A 20,954-nucleotide genomic window follows, 5' to 3' on the forward strand; every position below is an offset into this window, starting at 1 on the left:
CAATACTATTTTGGATTAGGCTAAAATCTATAAACTAGACTTAATCAGAAACTAAAGGGTAATGTATTATACAGTACTGCTACAGTAAATTTGCTCAGTTATGACAATACTTTATCATTCACAAACAGTTTATAATTAGTAGCCTGGTTTATTAGTTTATAGATTAGTTTATTAATCAGAAATAAATAGTGAACCTGTAATAACTCTGATGGAAAGTATGGTTTATATTGTCAGGCCTTAATTGTCTTGGTAAGGAGTGGATAGAAATCATAATTACATTTAGGTTGCACTTGATACTATGCAATCTATTTTAATATCATACACCTGTACCCCGGGAAAAATAAACAGAGGGGAACCATAACTTTCGGCATTGAGTTTGTACAGAACATCTAGAAATTCATCACAATTTTGTCATTGGTGTGACAACCACGTTCCTGCCAATTTCGTACATTGACATTTCTGAGAGACTAAAGACTGTATGCATGAGAAAGATACAAGTATACATTCTTTTGTTTTGTCCTTGCATGTTTCAAAGCATAAAGGTTTACAATAGTAGCAGAACTAACAGAACCCACAGGATACATTATTATGAGACACGCGTCTCTGAATTGACAAACCGATACATGTTGGCAAAGACAACTCGCCACGTTTTAAAACAGCGCACCCGGGCGTACGATCACTCACTTTGTTTGCAGAGAAAACATGTAAGTTAGATCGCTTCCATTCGTAGAATACCGTCCAAATACAGCTGAACATAATGTACTGGTTATATTACTGTATTGTAAATCATAAAATGACTTTCAAACAATCTTGAAGTTCGGGAATATTTTCCACAACACATAGAACTCACCATATTTCGAATCCTGATGAATATCGTTATTTTTCCTAGTTCCACAGTAAAGATGTGCAAACAAATCCCTGTCAAACACTGAGGAAGAACTTCTTCTGCTCCTATAAATGAATTGTCCCTTTTTCCATTTTCCTCGACTGAAATTATCCAAGTTCTTCCCAACGCCATCCCGAGTCCATCCAAGACCTCGCCTCCTTCTCAGTCATTGGTGGAGATTCGGGTGCGAAGCCTTAATTGGCTCAAAAGGCCCTCAATTACATTCCTGAGATCCTCCTCCTAGGATTTATAATGCGTTGTTAACCGAGTGGAAAGGTGGTATTTACAATATACGACTGGGAAAAATCCACTTAAATGCCCCTGCAATTCGTAATTTCTAGTGGGAAACTCGTCTATTATCCCTGAGCTCCGATTTCTTCCACATGCTGACCTCTACCACCTTGCTACTTGGTTATGAACGCAGCAGAAGTACATGCGCTCCAATATGTACCACGTGATCAGTGAGGCAGCTCCCTTGGAACAGCTGGGCACCAATTCTTCATCCGTGTGGATGTTGAGAAGCATAAAAAGCTCATACTTACAAACTGTCTTTCAAATGATCCACTATGATCCACCATTGGTGTATATTATTTAATGTCCATATCATTGTGAAGTATTGCGACTTTACAGTCTCATCATAAACTGACTATGCCATGTCAAACTTGTTGAAGTACTACACACACACTCACTCATTTGTTGATTTCTTCACGCATGTCGCATGCGTGAATTCTGTAGGTCTATGGAGAGTTCACAGTCAACATTGCATTGAAGTCAAAAGTATTTATTCTTGTTTGAATTAATAAACAGTAAACAATGCCCAACAATCTATGAACTCCATGCTGATGTCCATCTAGTCTTGACAAAAATGTGATTGTGCCAAGCCTCTCCATAAGCCAAAATCCTTAATACATTAAATGAGGTCATAGACAGTTCCCCTTACATTTGAAAAATACCACAAACTAATCCATTATCCATATTGTATCCCTAAAGTTGCCTAAAATGAGTGAGCACCCATCACTGAGATCATCCCAGAGGCCTTGAGCATTCATCTAATCCTATAGCACCATCTCATGGATACATTACATATTGAATTACATTCATGATGCACAGCATCATGCTTCAAGTGGCTAGTCTTTCTGGTCATGCTGAGATTAAAAACCTTGCAATCTTATCTTGATTATTGTCCAGTCATATGTTCAAGTTCTGCAAAGAAAGATCTAGTTAAGCTGCAGCTGGCAGAGAACAGAGCCGCACATCTTGCTCTTCATTGTAATCAGAGAGCGAATACACACATCGCCGACACACAAACTTACCCCACCAGACATGCCAAGATGGCAGCATGTCAAGTCGTTTGTCTGTGACTAGTAGATTTGAACCTACTAATAAGCTATTCATTTATGATTGAGTAAATCCACAATTTCCTTGTTGTGTAGTGCAAACTATTTTGTTTTGCTGGTGTTCTCTCAGAGGCAGCTCAAACAATCCCCAACCCGTTTTCTCAGTCGACCCATACAGACTCACATACAGACTCATACATACACACTGTCCCTCTCTCCCCTTACCTTTCCTTGGCCTCTATTTCTTACATCCTTCAGAGAAAATGACAATTTTTGTGGTGTTGCTTTGTGCACTGACTTTACTGAACTCTGGAGAAAACGAACAATTGCCGCTGGGAGAGTACATCTGACAATGTGCTATTTTTCACTCGGTCCACTCGTCCAAGTGCCGATGCATTTGCGGCATGATGTGAACATTACGAACTTGTGTCACTACCAAAGTCTAATGGTTTTAAATTAATGCTATGTATTGTCTGGAAACTCACTTGTAGAATTCACTTGCAGTAGGTCTCTTAAAAAATAGAAGACGTGTAAGGTTATTAAACAGAGGTGCCTAGTTATTCTTCTTTTGTTGATATCAGGTAATGTGCAACCTAACCATGGCACTGATATGCAATGTCTCCAAACCCCCTCTGATTTTAATCTAGATCTGATTTTGGTATTTTTCATTTAAATGTACGCAGCCTGTTGTCAAAAATTGATGGGGTTAGGATTTGGGCTAAATCAACTGATGTAATTGTGTTTTCTGAAACCTGGCTCAGAAAGTCTGTTCTTGATAAGGATATTTGTATTTGTATGGTTACAATGTGTATCGCCCTGATCGAGTTAAGAAAGGTGGGGGTGTGGCTATATATGTAAAGTATAAATTCCTTGTAAGTGTGGCAAAGTCTGAAACTATTTGTAAACAGTTGGAATTTCTTGCTTTGAATCTTGAGGTTTCCAAGGGTCCCTTTATAACTGTGATTGGCTGTTATAGACCCCCCTCTGCTCTCTGTATCTGTGATTGGCTGTTATAGACCCCCCTCAGCTCTCAGTGATGCATTTTCTTCTCTGATGCACCTTATGTCTAAACTTCTTTACAGTGAAGTGATCTTGATTGGTGATCTCAACTCGTGTTGGTTAAAGCCGGTGTCTGATGACTTAGAAATGTTTTGTAATTCTATGAATCTTACCCAGTTGATTAACTCACCCACTCACCCAAATCTCCAGAGAAATCTACCCTGTTTGATTTGATATTGGCAAATGTTCCACATAAATATTCTGTGGTTGTGTCACACCCTGACCTTAGAGATCTTTTTAATGGGGTGGGCATTCTATGTTTTGTTATCTATGATTTTGTATTTCTATGTTTTGACCGGTATGGTTCTCAATCAGGTACAGCTGTCTATTGTTGTCTCTGATTGGGAACCATACTTAGGTAGCCCTTTTTCCCTCCTTTCTTTGTGGGAAGTTGTCTTTGTTCATGGCACATAGCCTATAGCTTCACGGTTTGTTTTGTAGTGTTTATTGTTTTGTTCGGTGTCTTTTCGAACTAAAACTAATATGTACACTCACCACGCTGCACCTTGTTCCTCTTCCTTCAACAGCCGTGACAGGTTGGTGTTTTTTGTAATGATTTAAGTGACCATTATGCTGTTGCTGTTACAAATACCAAGGTTCCTAAAACAAACCCATGGTTTATTCATAAGACAGATTTGAAGAGTTTTAATGAGCAGACTTTCTTTCATGATTTGTTTTTATTTTGACTGGAGCAAGATTGAGCTTATTCCTGATGTGGAAACTGCCTGGAAATTCTTTCATGTTTTTTTCCAAATAGTAAACAAACATGCCCCATTCCACAGGTTCAGTGTTAAAGGGCGGGATAATCTAGCCTGGGTTAAAGCAAGGAAATCACGTTTTGATGCTGATTGGCTTCTTTTTAGGCAGTTACAAAACAAGTGTTATTTTCTTCTCAGGAAGACCAAGTCTGAATATTTTATGTCTGTTACCACTGATAACCTGAATGACCCTAAACTTTTGGAAGGCTATTAAGTCTGGAAACAGTCATGTTAATGATTTACCGTCATGTGTATTGAAGGACTTTGTTGCTGTATATGGCAAAACTGAATTGTTTCAATGAGCACTTTGTATCATCTGGTAGGCTGTTTGATTCAGTGTCCTCTGTTTCTGTACAACCCTGTGTGGATGAACCAACAAGAGCTGATCAAACTTTGAGCTTTTTGCCATTCTCAGTGCAGGAGGTACATAAAGCCCTGAAATCCTTAGATCAGAGAAAGCCGGCAGGTTCTGATCTTCTTGATCTCTGCTTTTTAAATCTGGCAGCTGATTTCATAGCTGAACCACTTACATATCTGTTCAATCTAACCCTGGAATGTAATGAAATTCCAAACATCTGGAAATCAGCATTGTCCTACCACTTTTAAAAGGGTGAGTTCATACTCTTTTAAATAATTATAGGCCAATCTCAAAGCTGTCACCCCTGGTGAAAATACTTGAAACCCTTATGAGTGAACAGCAAAATAGTATATAAAAACAATTTTATCAATGTACCAATCGTGCTTCAGGAAGAAGCATAGCACAATTACAGTAGCCATGAAGATTTGAAATGATTTCACTGAAGTCCTTGACAAAAAAACAGCACTGTGTCTCACTTTTTATTGATCTTTCTAAAGCTTTTGATACAGCTGATCATGCTATACTGAGGCAGAGCTTGTCGAGTGTAGGTCTTTCGGAGCATGGTTTGCTAACTATCTGTCTCATAGAACTCAGTGCACTCATTTTTATGGGCTCATGTCTGTTAAATTGTCTGTCTGTAATGGTGTGCCCCAGGGCTCTGTACTTGGTCCCCTCTTAACAATTTATATAAATCATTTATACAAAAAATATGCAAAATGCGCAACTTCACTTTTATGCTGATGATACTGTTATTCATTGTTGTGCCTTGTCTCTCACAAAAGCTTTCCAGAACTTTCAAACTGCTTTTTATACTGTTCAACATACCTTGTGTCAATTGAAGCTTATCCTTAATACTGACTGAACTAATGGTGTTTTCTAAAGTAATAAATAGATCTCTGAACCTTTCACCTAATACTACCTGTCAGGGCAATGAGATTGAGACTGTAACCTCATAAATATCTTGGAATTTTAATTGATGACGGCCTCACTTAAAACTGGGGGCAGAGAAGTAAGGCCAGGAGAGCGAAAACTGATTTACAACGGTGTTGTTTAATAAACATAAACCACCGTTAACAGAACAATCGGTCAAACAAAACCCAGAAACCAGGTCAAACAAAACCCAGTAACCACCAGCATAACGTACACAAGCACTACAAGAAACAATTCCAGACAAGGACATGGGAGAAAAAGAGGGTTAAATACACAACGTGGAATTGAAACCAGGTGTGAGGGAAGACAAGACAAAACAAATGGAAAATGAAAGGTGGATCGGCGATGGCTAGAAGGCCGGCGACGTCAACTGCCGAACACCGCCCGAACCAGGAGAGGGACAGACTTCGGCAGAAGTTGGGATTTTATTTTAGGAATAAGGCCTGTTTTTCTTTTGAAGCCAGAAGGAAGCTAGTATCAGCTACATTTATGCCTTTACTAGACTATGGAAATATTTTATATATATGAATGCTTCTGCTCAGTGTTTGAGATCAATTGACACCCTTTACCATGGCACATTGTGATTTACTTAAAACTACAAAACCCTTACGCACCATTACACTTTATATACCAGGGTTGACTGGCCTTCTCTAGTCACTAGTAGGCTCCGTCACTGGTACACTTTTATTTACAAAGCCATTTTGGGTTTACTACCATTTTATTTGGGCATTTTTATTTTTCAGAAATGTGGTGGGTATTCTCTTCGTTCGCAGAACATTATCCTGCCAACTGTTCCAAAAGTCTGAACTGAATTTGATAAAAGGGCTTTTATGTACTCTGCGCCATATGCTTGGAACGCCTTACAAAATACTTTTAAACTGGAAGAACTTGTCCCGATTGGTGTTTTTAAATCACTGATGAAGACTGATGAGACTGATTCCCTGACCTGTCAATGTTATTAATTGGCTGTTTTATGATTTTGTTATACTCTTGTGAATTCTATGTTTTTTACTAGATTACTTGTAGTTTTTCATGTTGTCTGTCTATAATTGTGTAATGACTTGGTGCTGTCTATCTTGGCCAGGACGCTCTTGAAAAGGAGATTTCAAATCTCAATGAGCCCTTCCTGGTTAAAAAAGAAAGAAAAAGAAAATGTCACAAGGGGTCTTTTCACAGTCCCCAGATCCAGAACAATTTCATGGAAATGTACAGTATAATACGGAGTCATGAGTGCATGGAACTCGCTTCCATCTTATGTAGCGCAAGTGAACAGCAAACCTGGTTTCAAAATACCAATAAAGCAACACCTCACGGCACAACTCCTCTTCCTCATGTGACCTACATGTTGTATGTACTGACATGTATGTGTAACTGATAGATGCACACACACACACAAGTATTTTTCTGTAATGTCTTTTTTTATTGTGTCGGACCCCAGCAAAACTAGCTGTCGACCAATGGGGATCCTAATAAATAAGTACAGTAAAGAAGAGTAGAGTACAGTACATAGTAGACCACACTAAAGTGGAATACACTAATGTACTGTATTATACTGTACTCTACGAGACACAACCATTGAGCAGCACATTGAGAATGAAGGGAAGGCCCTCCAGTGGAGTGTTGAGAAATGTGGGAACAGGTATCATGTCCTCAACAATGAGAACAGGGAAGAACTGCTGAAGATAAAGGAGATGATTTCAGGAAATTATGAGAACGAGAAAGAGACTAGAGAAGATAGAAGGGAGAGCAAAACAGAAACTGATGAAGGTGCAGAAATAGAATGGGTGTGTTTCTGTCAGTCTCTGTTTTGCGAATTTGGATTATTCAACTGTGTTGCTGTGCAGCACACACCAGCTACAGTGATGCAACACACTAACCTGCATAGTTGCATGTAAAACTAAAAGCTGCTCACCAGTAGCTTTTTGAGAGTCTGCAAAATCCTGCAAAATGCAGGTTTCTTTAAAGAGAGCAGACTTGAGTGTCATAATACAGGATGATCTTTGTTGTTATTGGCCCTCACTTATCAAACCAGATCTGAGTGTAAATGAGGAAATCAGACTTGGTTGTTTGTGTACACACAACTAGAGATGAACAGAATTACACTCCCTCATATCACTACATAATGGGTAGACCACTGCTGCATAATCAACCTTTTTGGGAGTGTGACACAGTAGAGCAGACTGTGTGAAGGTAAACATGTTAAGCAGCACAAGAAAAGAGGGAGGGGAAGATGTACAGACGATAAAATGCCATTTAGGTAGAGATGATCTTGAAGACACAGGAGACTTAAAAAAAGCACAAACAACACAAACACATAATGTCTACCATTGACATTCTATGTATAATAAACACCTTTAGAGTGAAATCTCTCTCTCTCTCTGACAGGTGACTCTCGCCATCTCTCAGAGCTGAGGATAGTGGTTCTAGGAAATAGATAGTGGGAAGAGTTCAGCAGGAAACACCATCCTGGGCATTGAGGAGTTTGACCTGATGACTACTCAGTGCGCCAAGAGACAGGGAGAAGTAGCAGGGAGGCAGATTTGTAGAGGAGATGCCTGAGCTGGTTAAACAGGAAATAGACTGCTGCGCCACTCGGGACACACTGAGCACTAAGGCACTGCATCTCAGTGCAAGAGGTGTCACTACAGTCCCTGGTTTGAATCCAGGCTGTATCACATCCTGCCGTGATTGGGAGTCCCATAGGGCGACGCCCAATTGGCCCAGCGCCGTCCAGGTTTGGCCGGTGTAGGCTGTCATTGTAAATAATTATTTGTTCTTAACTGACTTGCCTAGTTAAATAACGGTTTTTATTTTTTTTGTCCTCCGGGACCCCACACTCTCTTGGTCATAGGAGTCGATGATTCATTCGCTGAGAAACACAGAAGAAGAGAGTGAAGGGAAGGCCCTCCAGTGGCTTGTTGAGAAATGTGGAAACAGATCATGTTCTTAACAATGAGAACAAGGAAGAACTGCTGGAGAAGATAGTGGTGGCAGGAAACACAAAAGTGTTTCAGCCAAATTAAAAGGACAGGTACTCAAATTTCAAGAAGAGGTGGAGGGCAGTACCAGCAACAATAAGGAGAACAGGGAGCAATCAGTTGTTTCCTCCAGAAAGTGAGTATTATTCTGGTTAATCCTGTAACAGAAATGTTTGCAGCAAGTGTGTTACATCATGTCTTTCTCTACTGTCCATTCCTCAACTCCTCTCCATTGCATTGGATTCCGTTTTGAAGGCATACCTGTATGATCGAATTGAGAGTTCGGGAATATAGGACATGTTATGCAATGTTGAAACTTGTTCATAACTACACAGTATATACTTGAGGATTTCTCAAAACATTATTTTCATACAATTCTACTGGTCATTATGTGAAAGAAAGAAAGATGTAATTACAAAAAAAGTATCCCTGAAGGTGTTGTTGTGGTGTTCCACAGTGAGTGGATCAATGCCAATAAGAAGAGCAGGGAGAAATCAGTTGCTTCCTCCAGAAAGTGAGTATTATTCTGATTATCCTTGTAACATTAACCAATGTAGCAATTGTGTTACATCATGATTTATTTTGTTAAACAAATCAGTCATCTCCTCTTCTTGTGTCCTCTCCTTCCTTTCTCTGATCAGACAGTGAAAGCCAGCCTAATGAGCTTCCACCATATTGTTTTTTAATCTAAAGTATTTCCTGTTTTTATGAAAAGGACAACAGACTTTCTTTTCTCCTTAATTTGGGAATCGTAGCTCATACACAATTTCAAATAAACAGCTCCTTCCAGCATTCCTGTCTACCTTGGTAAAGCACATCTCTCGCTGACTTACACCATGTTTGATTTATATGTTCCACCACCTCACCATCAACCCAGCATGGAAGAAAAAATAACATGCAACAATGCGCAGCATATCTTGATTCTATATTCCAAAAAATATGACCAAATTGTATCTAAAAACCCACCATTGATTCCCTTGTAACTTTCACAGATGGCACCATCGTTGCGTTGAGGTATAGCTGCTGTTTCAGTGATTTGATAAAAGGCAAACCACCACATACTGTTAGTTTCCTTGTTGTTCCCCAGTGAGTGGAGATGGCAGATCTGATGCCCTGTCTCTTGGAAGCTCTGGATACAGCTCCCAGACATAACTACCAGCATCTGACCACTGGTTTGGATCACATAGTTCTGGAACCCTGCCCCTTGAATCTAGAATGGTCTCTCTGACTTCCATCCGAGTGTCTGACTTCAGAGGCCAAAGAGGATTCAAGGAGAAGCCGTGGAGTGGCTGAGTGCTGCGGGTCACTCTGATGTCACTCCATACATTGGGACATGACAGAATAAAGATAGATTACATCTGACACTTTTAACAGAACTGATGGAAAAGTTTGAGAATTACATGCAAAAATTCACTAACAGATGATCAATGTGATACGTTGTAAACTCTTTATTATTGTGTAGTGTAATGCTCATCTAGGGACCAGCACTGATAATTAGCATAAGGTTAAATGTACCTGACTTGTGTATTAGATGTTTTAATATTGACATTTCTAGCAGAGGAATAACATACTGCAACAAGTGTTATGCACAGAATTGATCAGTGGTATCAATAGTTTTCATAAAAATCCTTATTTCAGGAAGCTAGTCTGATAAGAGGGACCAACTATGGGCCATGTTGCATGACATAATGAGGTGTTTGTAGGTGAGAAGTTCAGGCAGAAATATAATATATGTTCTACTAAACTACAAGATACTGTTGATGTTAAAGGTTTTATTGGCATTTCATGTTATAGTGAATACTTTGACAGTACCAATGTGTCAGTATGCATCACATAATGGTTTCTTTAGGAGAAATGTAACAGCTATTTAAATAAGGAAATCCAACACTGTGCCAATTTAAGTTCAGAAAAGTTTTAATAGTTTAAATTGAAGTTGAAAGGAATTGGATGGAAAAACATAACATACATATTTGCATCAGATCTAGAAACCATAAAGAACACCGAAGGTCTAGGTCATAGGCTAGGAAAGAACTAGTGAAAGAAATGGAACTGTGCCACAATGACTTGTCACCCTTGATAAGTCAAGTAATCTTCCCATTAAGGAGGACCAATGCCACATATCACCATGGTGTCATGAGTGCCACTGTCAAACGTTTTGGCCGAACAACAAGACCCCTTGGGTTGTGCCGTGGCGGGGATCTTTGTGGGCTATACTCGGCCTAGTCTCAGGATGGTAAGTTGGTGATTGAAGATATCCCTCTGGTGGTGTGGGGGCTGTGCTTTGACAAAGTGGGTGGGGTTATATCCTTCCTATTTGGCCCTGTCCGGGGGTGTCATCGGATGGGGCCACAGTGTCTCCTGACCCCTCCTGTCTCAGCCTCCAGTATTTATGCTGCAGTAGTTTGTGTTGGGGGGGCTAGGGTCAGTTTGTTATATCTGGAGTACTTCTCCTGTCCTATCCGGTGGCCTGTGTGAATTTAAGTATGCTCTCTCTAATTCTCTCTTTCTTTCTCTCTCTCGGAGGACCTGAGCCCTAGGACCATGCCTCAGGACTACCTGACATGATGACTCCTTGCTGTCCCAGTCCACCTGGCCGTGCTGCTGCTCCAGTTTCAACTGTTCGGCCTGTGATTATTATTATTTGACCATGCTGGTCATTTATGAACATTTGAACATCTTGGCCATGTTCTGTTATAATCTCCACCCGGCACAGCCAGAAGAGGACTGGCCACCCCACATAGCCTGGTTCCTCTCTAGGTTTCTTCCTAGGTTTTGGCCTTTCTAGGGAATTTTTCCTAGCCACCGTGCTTCTACACCTGCATTGCTTGCTGTTTGGGGTTTTAGGCTGGGTTTCTGTACAGCACTTTGAAATATCAACTGATGTACGAAGGGCTATATAAATACATTTGATTTGACTTAATTCATAACGGTAATAATAAATCCTGAATTCAAAATATTAGTCAAACTAGTAAAGTTAAGGTTAATTATGTTTATAAAAGGCCCTCAGTCCTGCATCAATTTGAATAATATTTTGTAAAAATATATAAAATAAATACCTATGGCCCCTTTTTCTCAGTGTGGGCTTTACCGTCTTGGCTGTCAGTCTCTTACGTCAGCTATTAAGACTTCAAATAATGTCATGGATGTTGTTGAGGTTTTCCCATGTGAATTGCTTGTCATACCTTATCATTTATAACCTATAGGGGGCCTTAGTTCTAGGATCTGTGACTAACGTAATACCGGTTTGTAAAAAAAGATATACTTATACACAAAAGAGCCTTTGTGAGATAAGTAGGGCGGTCTGGAAGCAGCTCAATGTGGGTGAGTTTACTCCAAAGAACTCAATGCTAGACTGCAGGACTGAGTTTTCCATGAGAATATTCATGAAATACACATTTGTTCACAAATGACCAGGATAAGGGTTCAAACTCACTCACTCCGTCTCACACATCTCACACTCACTCCGTCTCACACATCTCACACTCACTCCGTCTCACACATCTCCGTCTCACACCGTCTCACACTCACTCCGTCTCACACATCTCACACTCACTCCGTCTCACACATCTCACACTCACTCCGTCTCACACTCACATGACTCTTAAATTAACCTGATTTAATTGTCCACTAAAGACTAATTTGCAGGCATACAGAAGGTCCAATGAGATGGGTAACATAAAGGAGACTAAAAAGATTACCCATTAAGTACTAAACCCTAACTTCATTTTCAGGCAGATCAGTGGTAGAGACTAGTTACAAAGCGAAGCAACATGACCGTCTGTTTGGCACGGTGGTGCTTGTTATTAGACTACTCCCTACAGTTGCTCCTGAAAACAGTAATGCTTCTGGTAGCTCCCTTAGCGTCCATCCACTGCCTTAGTATTACAGTCTACGTGCGTCAAGTCAACCCCACTTTCAAAGATACTACACTGACAGCCACAGAGCACAGGAACCATTTCTACATGATGAGATGAATTGATAAAGATTCCATTAGAGCATGCAACACTACCGGCATGCTTGAGATTAGACTGCAATGTAAGTCAGGAAGTGTTTTGTACGATACAGAACAAAGTTGCTTGCCTTCCAATGACGTGCGATCTGCCAGATCCAATGACCCAGTCTCCAGTCTGTCACTGGGTTTGTTCTCAGCCAGTAAATCTGCTGCCTCATGGACCTGTCTGTACTCAGCACAGTGGTTGAGTGACTACACACTGTGCCTATAAGTGCAAATACCACTGGTGCCTCAGGGCACTTCAAACCAGCCAACACCCCATTCCAGAGAGGTTAACTAACACATTCACACCTTCATGCTGGAAGCTGAACAAAGTAAACAGAACAATAATATACCTTTCTCCCTGTTCATCTGCACTCCTTCGCAATAAAACACTAACTAAAACAGCAAATTATAACCAAAGACAATAATACTGTGAGATGATTTCTTGTCGTCAGTGACATCTCCTTTCAGAACCCAGCTAGGTTCTAAAGTCCAAGAGCAAGAGGTCCTTTCATACACATCTTGTAGAGACACAGCAGACCTCAAACCTGTACTGAGAACCTTTAAAAAAACAGTAGTTTAGTTCAACTTGAAATCTTCAAAACATCTCAAGCACTAAAAGCTAAAGAGTTTGTGAGAAATTAGTCACCCTTCCTCTCCTTTACAAGCATAGTAAAAGAGCCCCATAACTCTCCAAACAGGTTCACAGTTCTTGGCTTGTTTATCTCTCATGAGTTTTCTCCTTCTGCTCCCCACTGGGGCCATTGGGCGGCGGCTTGTTGCTGAAGTTCCAGTCGACAGGGTTGAGGAGCTGCATGGTCTTCTTGTGCGTCCAGATGGGGTTGATGATCACTGTGAGCAGGGCCAGGCCGGTGTAGAAGAGGATGCGCTGGGGCAGAGCCACGTACATGTTCATCTCCCCCCAGTGACTCCAGCTCACCCACCACATGTAGTACGTGAGCACCATGCGGCAGTGGAACATGTGGATCATCACCCACTGGTTGGCCTTCCAGAAGAGCGTCCTCGCCCAGCCAGCCTGGAGGGGAGAGAAGACAGATACTTGTACTGATTGGGCAGGGGATAAAGACTGTCACAGTGTTTGGGGTCGTCGTCATCTATAACGATGTACAGTGCCTTCAGAAAGTAATTAATATAAAATGTCTTGAGTCAACAAGTATTCAACACCTTTCTTATGGGAAGCCTCAATAAGTCCAGGAGTAAAAATTTACATAATAAGTAGCATTTACTCATTCTGTGTTCAATAATAGTTGTTAACATGATTTTGGAATGACTACCACATCTCTGTACCCCACACATACAGATCAAATGTATTTATATAGCCCTTCTTACATAAGCTGATATATCAAAGTGCTATACAGAAACCCAGCCTAAAACCCCAAACAGCAAGCAATGCAGGTGTAGAAGCACAGATAATTGTAATATTGATTTGAGCACGGTGAAGTTATTAAATCAGGCTTTGGATGGTGTATCAATAAACCCAGAGAATACAAAGATACAGGCATCCTTCCTAACTCAGTCGCCGGAGAGGTAGGAAACTACTCAGGAGTTTCACCATGTGGCTAATGAGGATTTTAAAACAGTTACATAGTTTAATAGTTGTGATATGAGAAAAGTGAGAATGGCTCAGCAACATTGTAGTTAGTCCACAATACTAATCTAAATGACAGAAAAAAAAGTGAAGACTGTACAGAATAAAAAACATTCCAAAACATGCATCCTGTTTGCAACAAGGCACTTAAGTAAAACTGCAAAATATGTGGCAAAGAAACAAACTTTTTCTCCTGAAAACAAAGTGTTATGTTTGGGGCAAATCCAACACATCACAGAATACCATTCTTCATATTTTCAAGCATGGTGGTGGCTGCATCATGTTATGGGTATGCTTCTCATCGGCACAGACTAGGGAGTTTTTTTTGTTGATAAAAAGAAACAATACATCTAAGCACAGGCAAAATCTTAAGAAAAAACCTGGTTCAATCTGCTTTCCAACAGACACTGGGAGACAAATTCACCTTTCAGCAGGACAATGACCTAAAACACAAGGCCAAATCTACACTGGAGTTGCTTACCAAGATGATATTGAATATTTTGTCCTCTCACTGTCAACTGCGTTTATTTTCCAGCAAACTTAACATGTGTAAATATTATGCAAAAAAAAAAAAAATGGAAAAATGGCTTCCAGTTGAAGCTCGCATCCGCTACAAGACCATGGTGCTTGCCTACGGAGCTGTGAGGGGAACGGCACCTCAGTACCTCCAGGCTCTGATCAGGCCCTACACCCAAACAAGGGCACTGCGTTCATCCACCTCTGGCCTGCTCGCCTCCCTACCACTGAGGAAGTACAGTTCCCGCGCAGCCCAGTCAAAACTGTTCGCTGCTCTGGCCACCAGCTGGAACAAACTCCCTCACGACGCCAGGACAGCGGAGTCAATCACCACCTTCCGGAGACACCTGAAACCCCACCTCTTTCAGGAATACCTTAGGATAAAGTAATCCTTCTCACCCCCCACCTCCCCTTAAAAGATTTAGATGCACTATTGTAAAGTGGCTGTTCCACTGGATGTCTTAAGGTGAACGCACCAATTTGTAAGTTGCTCTGGATAAGAGCGTCTGCTAAATGACTTAAATGTAAATGTAATGAAATGGCCCTAGCACTCACCCTCCGATCCAACAGGTCCCAGACGTGCTCAATGGGATTGAGATCCGGGCTCTTCGCTGCCCATGGCAGAACACTGACATTCCTGTCTTGCAGGAAATCATGCACAGACCGAGCAGTATGGCTGGTGGCATTGTCATGCTGGAGGGTCATGTCAGGATGAGCCTGCAGGAAGGGTTCCACATGAGGGAGGAGGATGTCTTCCCTGTAACGCACAGCGTTGAGATTGCCTGCAATGGCAACGAGCTCAGTCCGATGATGCTGTGACACACCGCCCCAGACCATGACGGACTCTCTACCTCCAAATCGATCTAGCTCCAGAGTACAGGTCGCGGTGTAACGCTCATTCCTTAAACGATCAATTTGAGACAAAACCACGACCCGTCAGTGAAGAGCACTTTTTGCCAGTCCTGTCTGGTCCAGCGACGGCGGGTTTGTGCCCATAGGCGACATAGTTGTCGGTGATGTCTGTTGAGGACCTGCCTTACAACAGGCCTACAAAGCCCTCAGTCCAGCCTCTCTCAGCCTATTGCGGACAGTCTGAGCACTGATAGAGGGATTGTGTGTTCCTGGTGTAACTAGGGCAGTTGTTGTTGCCATCCTGTACCTGTCCTGCAGGTGTGATGTTCGAATGTACCAATCCTGTGCAGGTGTTGTTACACATGGTCTGCCACTGCGAGGAGGATCAGCTGTCCGTCCTGTCTCCCTGTAGCGCCTTCTTAGGCGTCTCACAGTACGGACATTGCAATTGATTGCCCTGACCACATCTGCTGTCCTCATGCCTCCTTGCAGCATGCCTAAGGCACGTTCTCACAGATGAGCAGGGACCCTGGGCCTCTTTCTTTTGGTGTTATTCAGAGTCAGTAGAAAGGCCTCTTTAGTGTCCTAAGTTTTCAGAACTGTGACCTTAATTGCCTACAGTCTGTAAGCTGTTAGTGTCTTAACGACCGTTCCACAGTTAATTGTTTATGGTTCATTGAACAAGCATGGAAAACAGTGTTTAACTTCTTTGGGGTAGGGGGCAGTATTTTCACATCGGGATGAAAAGCGTGCCCAGAGTAAACTGCCTGCTAGGATATGCATATTATTAGTAGATATGGATAGAAAACACTCTGAAGTTTCTAAAACTGTTTGAATGATGTCTTTGAGTATAACAGAACTCATATGGCAGGCAAAAACCTGAAACAAATCAAACCAGGAAGTGGGAAATCTGAGGTTTGTAGGTTTTCAAGTCTTAGCCTATCTAATATACAGTGTCTGTGGGGTCATATTGCACTAAGGCTTCCACTAGATGTCAACAGTCTTTAGAACCTTGTTTCAGGCTTCTACTGTGAACTGGGAGAGAATGAGAGCTGATTGAGTCATGGGTCTGCCAGAAGGCCATGTGCTCAGTCAGGCGCACGTCCATAGAGTTAGCTCCGTTCCCTTTCATTTCTAAAGACAAAGGAATTCTCCGGTTGAAACATTATTGAAGATTTATTATAAAAACATCCTAAAGATTGATTATATACACATCGTTTGACATGTCTCTACGAACTGTAATATAACTTTTTTGACTTTGTCTGGACCTAGTGCCTGCGCATTTGAATTACTGTACTAAATGTGCAAACAAAGGACATAAATGATGAACTTTATCGAACAAAACTAACATTTATTGTGAAACTGGGATTCCTGGGAGTGCATTCTGATTAAGATCATCAAAGGTAAGTGAATATTTATAATGCTATTTCTGATTTTTGTTGACTCCATAACATGGCGGGTATCTGTATTGCTTGTTTTGGTGTCTGAGCGCTGTACTCAGATTATTCCATGGTGTGCCTTTTCCATTAAGTTTTTTTTTAAATCTGACAGCGGTTGCATTAAGGAGAAAAATATTTTATTCCATGCATAACAGTTGTATTTTCATCAACATTTATGATGAGTATTTCTGTAAATTGATGTAGCTCTCTGCACTTTCACTGGATGTTTTGGAGGCAAAACATAACGCGCCAATGTAAACAGAGATTTCTGGATATAAATATGAACTTTATTGAGCAAAACATACATGTATTGTGTAACATAAAGTCCTATGAGTGCCATCTAATGAAGATCATCAAAGGTTAGTGATTAATTGTATCTCTATTTCTGCTTTTTGTTACTCCTCTCTTTGGCTGGAAAAATGGCTGTTTTTTTGTGTCTAGGTACAGACCTAACATAATCGTATGGTATGCTTTTGTCGTAAAGCCTTTTTGAAATCGGACACTGTGGTGGGATTAACAACAAATGTATCTTTAAAATTGTGTATAATACATGTATGTTTGAGGACATCTAATTATGAGATTTCTGTTGTTTGAATTTAGCGCCCTGCACTTTCACTGGATGTTGGTCAGGTGGGACGTTACCCACGTACCCTAGAGATGTTAAACCCTTTACAATGAAGATCTGTGAAGTTACTTGGATTTTTACGAATTATCTTTGAAAGACAGGGTCCTGAAAAAGGGTCCTTTGTCTGCTGAGATCCCATTTTTAATAAATCTTAGAACTTTTCTTCCACTGACAGAGTATTGTGTGTAGACCGTTGACCAAAAGTTACAATTAAATCCATTTTAATCCCACTTTGAGAATACTTTCTTTGAGAATTCCTTATGGGAGTTGCAGTGATGAGACAAGACTGTAACTACTAATTGGATACCACAAAATTTGGGAGAAAAAGGAGCAAAAATAATAAGTAGACCCAAGTCACATGAGATTTCACATGTCACTTCGGGAGAGGCGAAGGTCGAGAGCTTCCGAAACACAACCCAACCGTACTGCTTCCTGACACAATACTCACTTAACCCAGAAGGCATCCACACCAATGTGCTACAGCGTGCACTGCACCCTGCCCACCACAGGAGTCGCTAGTGCGCGATGGGACAAGGACATCCATGCCTGTCCATGCCCTCCCCTAACCCGGACGACGCTGGGCCAATTGTGCGCCACCCCATGAGTGTCCAGGTCACGGCCAGCTGCGACAGAGCCTGGACTCGAACCCAGAATCTTTACTGGCACAGCTAGCACTGCGATGCAGTGCCTTAGACCACTGCGCCGCTCGGGAGGCCGACTTGGGTCTATTTCTGCCTAGAAATTCCCCTTTCTCAAAATGGCCCTCTGTACATTCACCATCATTGCAAATCATGTCAAGGTGCTGGTCTCAGTGTTGAGTACATAAACAGAAAAGGGGAATTGAAATCCATCTGTGCCTTTTATGTCTAGCCCACCAGTAAAACGACTGAACTATAAGAAAATTAATAAGCTTACAGTACAGTGTCACAAATGGAGTCAATCAACAAAACAGTAACATACTGTATAGAGAATATGATGAAAGACACCAGACAGACACACTCCTTACCTTTAGTAACATCCAGGAGATGCAGGTGAAGGGTGTGCTCATCTCCAGTAGTAGAGTGACCATGGGCAGGTAATGTCCTAGTGAGTCCCAGACCACCGCCCCAGCAAACCCTGACAGGGCAAAGAAATGATGGGCGGCCAGGGGAAGGTCGAAAGCCCTGAACACCACACTGGAGGCATGCAGCGCCACATTCTCAAACAGAAAGAAGCCTGTGGCTGTGAGCACAGTGAACCAAGACCAGTCCTCCTGACCTCTGACCCTGTCCCTGGACATGGCTGACTCCTCGGTCAGCGCCCGTAGGCCCGCCACCGTGCTCTGGAGGCCGAACGCGGCCCGTGTGGCCGCCAGGTTCCAGAACACCTTCTCCTTAGCCAGCAGAGAGCGGTAGGTCTGGGAGAGAGCCATGGACACCAGGTGGGAGAGGACGAACACAGCGGTGTAGAAGGCAAAGCCCAGGCCGATGACCTGGAAGCGAAGACCCCAGGAGAAGTAGCCCGGACTGGGGTCACCGGGGCCCTTGAATGCCGGCAGGGTAGTGGCCTGCTCGGAGGTCATGTTGGTTTGTGTGAGTGGATGGATTGTCTGTTGAAGGTCTCACAGAGTTGAGTGACCCTGTGATCACTGAAAGATCTCATGGGTTAGTCATCAACGACCCTGCAACAGGAATTAAAGCCAAAACACATTAGTCAATGTTCATAAAATAGTTACGACATGCCAACATGTGCTAGATGGCGTTTGAAAATTACTCTCTATACGTAGCCAAAAACATGATCAGTTATTGTTGACCCAGGATTAGTGATGTCGGTGTGTTAACTTCCGTCTGTTTGAAATAACACCGAGGCACAAGACGGGAGAAGTGAGTGAATTCACATCTTATTTCGTTTGACAGACGATAACAGATATCGGGCACCCCCCCGAAAAAAACGAAAAAAGGAGACCAGTTTAATAAAATCTGAAACAGTACACAATTGTTGACTGTAACATTGTTCCACTCAGGCACAATTGCGATACCTTTGCTGCAACATTGTTGCTGGCTGTTTCTCAACTGTATCAGAACAGAATGTACTGACACAAAACAAACGGCTGTTTGTGTCTAGTCATCGCCATATATGACTTGTCATCGCCATTGTAGCAATCAGTATTTTTTTGTCCTACAAAGCATAAAAATGTGTTACCTTATTTGTTCATTATTGGCAAACATCAGTGTGTACTACTGTGAAATCAAAGATATTCCATCTGATCAGCAACGGGTTTGTTATCAATTTGGTCTTCTTCTTCTTCTTCGGTGGGGTTTATCGGCAGTTGTCATCCAACGTTATGCTGCATTACCGCCACCTACTGTACTAGAGTGTTGGCCAAAGACAGGGAGAAACTAAATTCTACCTGTCAGCCCCGTTGCTCTTAAAAAAATCTAACAATATATTTGAGACTATATCTAATGATGTTCTACTCAATATACTATTTAAATTAATTTCATGTATTCCCTTCTCCCTCATACTAGAGCTCAGACTCTTTTTCCCCCTCTGATACGGCCCACACTGTAGCAGTACATGCTCCATGGTCTCTGTTTCCTGGTAATAATCACACTTTCCTGTTGGATGCTTTCCTATCATTTACATTTAAGTCATTTAGCAGACGCTCTTATCCAGAGCGACTTACAAATTGGTGCATTCACCTTATGACATCCAGTGGAACAGCCACTTTACAATAGTGCATCTAAATCTTTTAAGGGGGGGGGGGTGAGAAGGATTACTTTATCCTATCCTAGGTATTCCTTAAAGAGGTGGGGTTTCAGGTGTCTCCGGAAGGTGGTGATTGACTCCGCTGTCCTGGCGTCGTGAGGGAGTTTGTTCCACCATTGGGGGGCCAGAGCAGCGAACAGTTTTGACTGGGCTGAGCGGAACTGTACTTCCTCAGTGGTAGGGAGGCGAGCAGGCCAGAGGTGGATGAACGCAGTGCCCTTGTTTGGGTGTAGGGCCTGATCAGAGCCTGGAGGTACTGAGGTGCCGTCACATTTAAGGTTTTATTCAACCGGCTGTGTCCCACCCTTAATCTTGAAAAAAATAGCCTCCTTTCTTCTGTTCCTTCCTGCCGTCCTCACCTCCACGACTTTCCTCTGTACTTGAAGTAAATGCCCGCCCTTAGTATCTCTATTCCACTGCTCCTACCATCTCTGCATCATTACTGTCCATATCAGGCGTTTTGCCTCTACCTTGCTCATTGAAACTACAACATCAACAACCCACCTACTAAGTGCTTGTTGAGTCAGTACATCAACAGCCTCAGCACGTCCTGTCCTTGGATCTTTCGAACCATCTGTGTAAATGGCCACAAAATCCTGAAACACAGTATCCAGACATCTCTTAAACAATTCAGATGGATCAACACCCTCCCTATCTTTCTGTAGTCTCTCCAATACTTCTAGATCAACTGCTGGAAGCGGGAGTAGCCATGGTGGATTTACAGGAAGAGCTACCGTTGGACTAAACTCCCTTCCATACAGTCCCATCTCCTTCGCCTGGGTTTTACCCACCCAAAACTCGTATTCTGTCTTCGCTCATGTTCCCAGCATGCCTGTAAAATCCCTTTCGCAGGATGAGACACCCC

The 20,954-nt window shown here is 42.0% G+C and overlaps 2 protein-coding genes across 2 annotated transcripts in view; both read right to left on the reverse strand.

Moving 5' to 3' along the window:
• LOC115146340 (rho guanine nucleotide exchange factor 10-like) overlaps nucleotides 1-1,071 on the reverse strand; it is an 82,608-nt gene extending 81,537 nt beyond the window's left edge. Inside the window, 2 exon segments of the mRNA XM_029688363.2 lie at nucleotides 851-1,019; nucleotides 1,021-1,071. Coding sequence (XP_029544223.2) covers nucleotides 851-1,019; nucleotides 1,021-1,056 — 205 coding nt within the window. The 5' untranslated portion in view covers nucleotides 1,057-1,071.
• Nucleotides 1,072-10,202: 9,131 nt separating this feature from the next.
• On the reverse strand, nucleotides 10,203-19,714 carry LOC115146341 (protein CLN8-like). The gene is made up of 3 exons (XM_029688365.2): nucleotides 19,523-19,714; nucleotides 18,348-19,001; nucleotides 10,203-13,336 (listed from the first exon to the last, which is right to left on the reverse strand). Exons 2-3 carry the CDS (start codon nucleotides 18,900-18,902, stop codon nucleotides 13,022-13,024), a joined length of 870 nt encoding a protein of 289 aa, XP_029544225.1. The 5' UTR covers nucleotides 18,903-19,001; nucleotides 19,523-19,714; the 3' UTR covers nucleotides 10,203-13,021.
• Nucleotides 19,715-20,954: the final 1,240 nt, after the last annotated feature.

Source organism: Oncorhynchus nerka, linkage group LG18, assembly GCF_034236695.1.
Source record: "Oncorhynchus nerka isolate Pitt River linkage group LG18, Oner_Uvic_2.0, whole genome shotgun sequence".
Taxonomy (NCBI): Eukaryota; Metazoa; Chordata; class Actinopteri; order Salmoniformes; family Salmonidae; genus Oncorhynchus; species Oncorhynchus nerka.

What these genes read in the sequence shown, in the direction of transcription:
- LOC115146341 (XM_029688365.2), bottom strand. Translation starts at nt 18,902, where the DNA reads ATGACCTCCGAGCAGGCCACTACCCTGCCGGCATTCAAGGGCCCCGGT. An exon ending in TCTCCTGGATGTTACTAAAG is followed by an intron (nt 13,337 to 18,347) that starts GTAAGGAGTGTG and finishes TCTCCCCTCCAG; the next exon opens with GCTGGCTGGGCGAGGACGCT.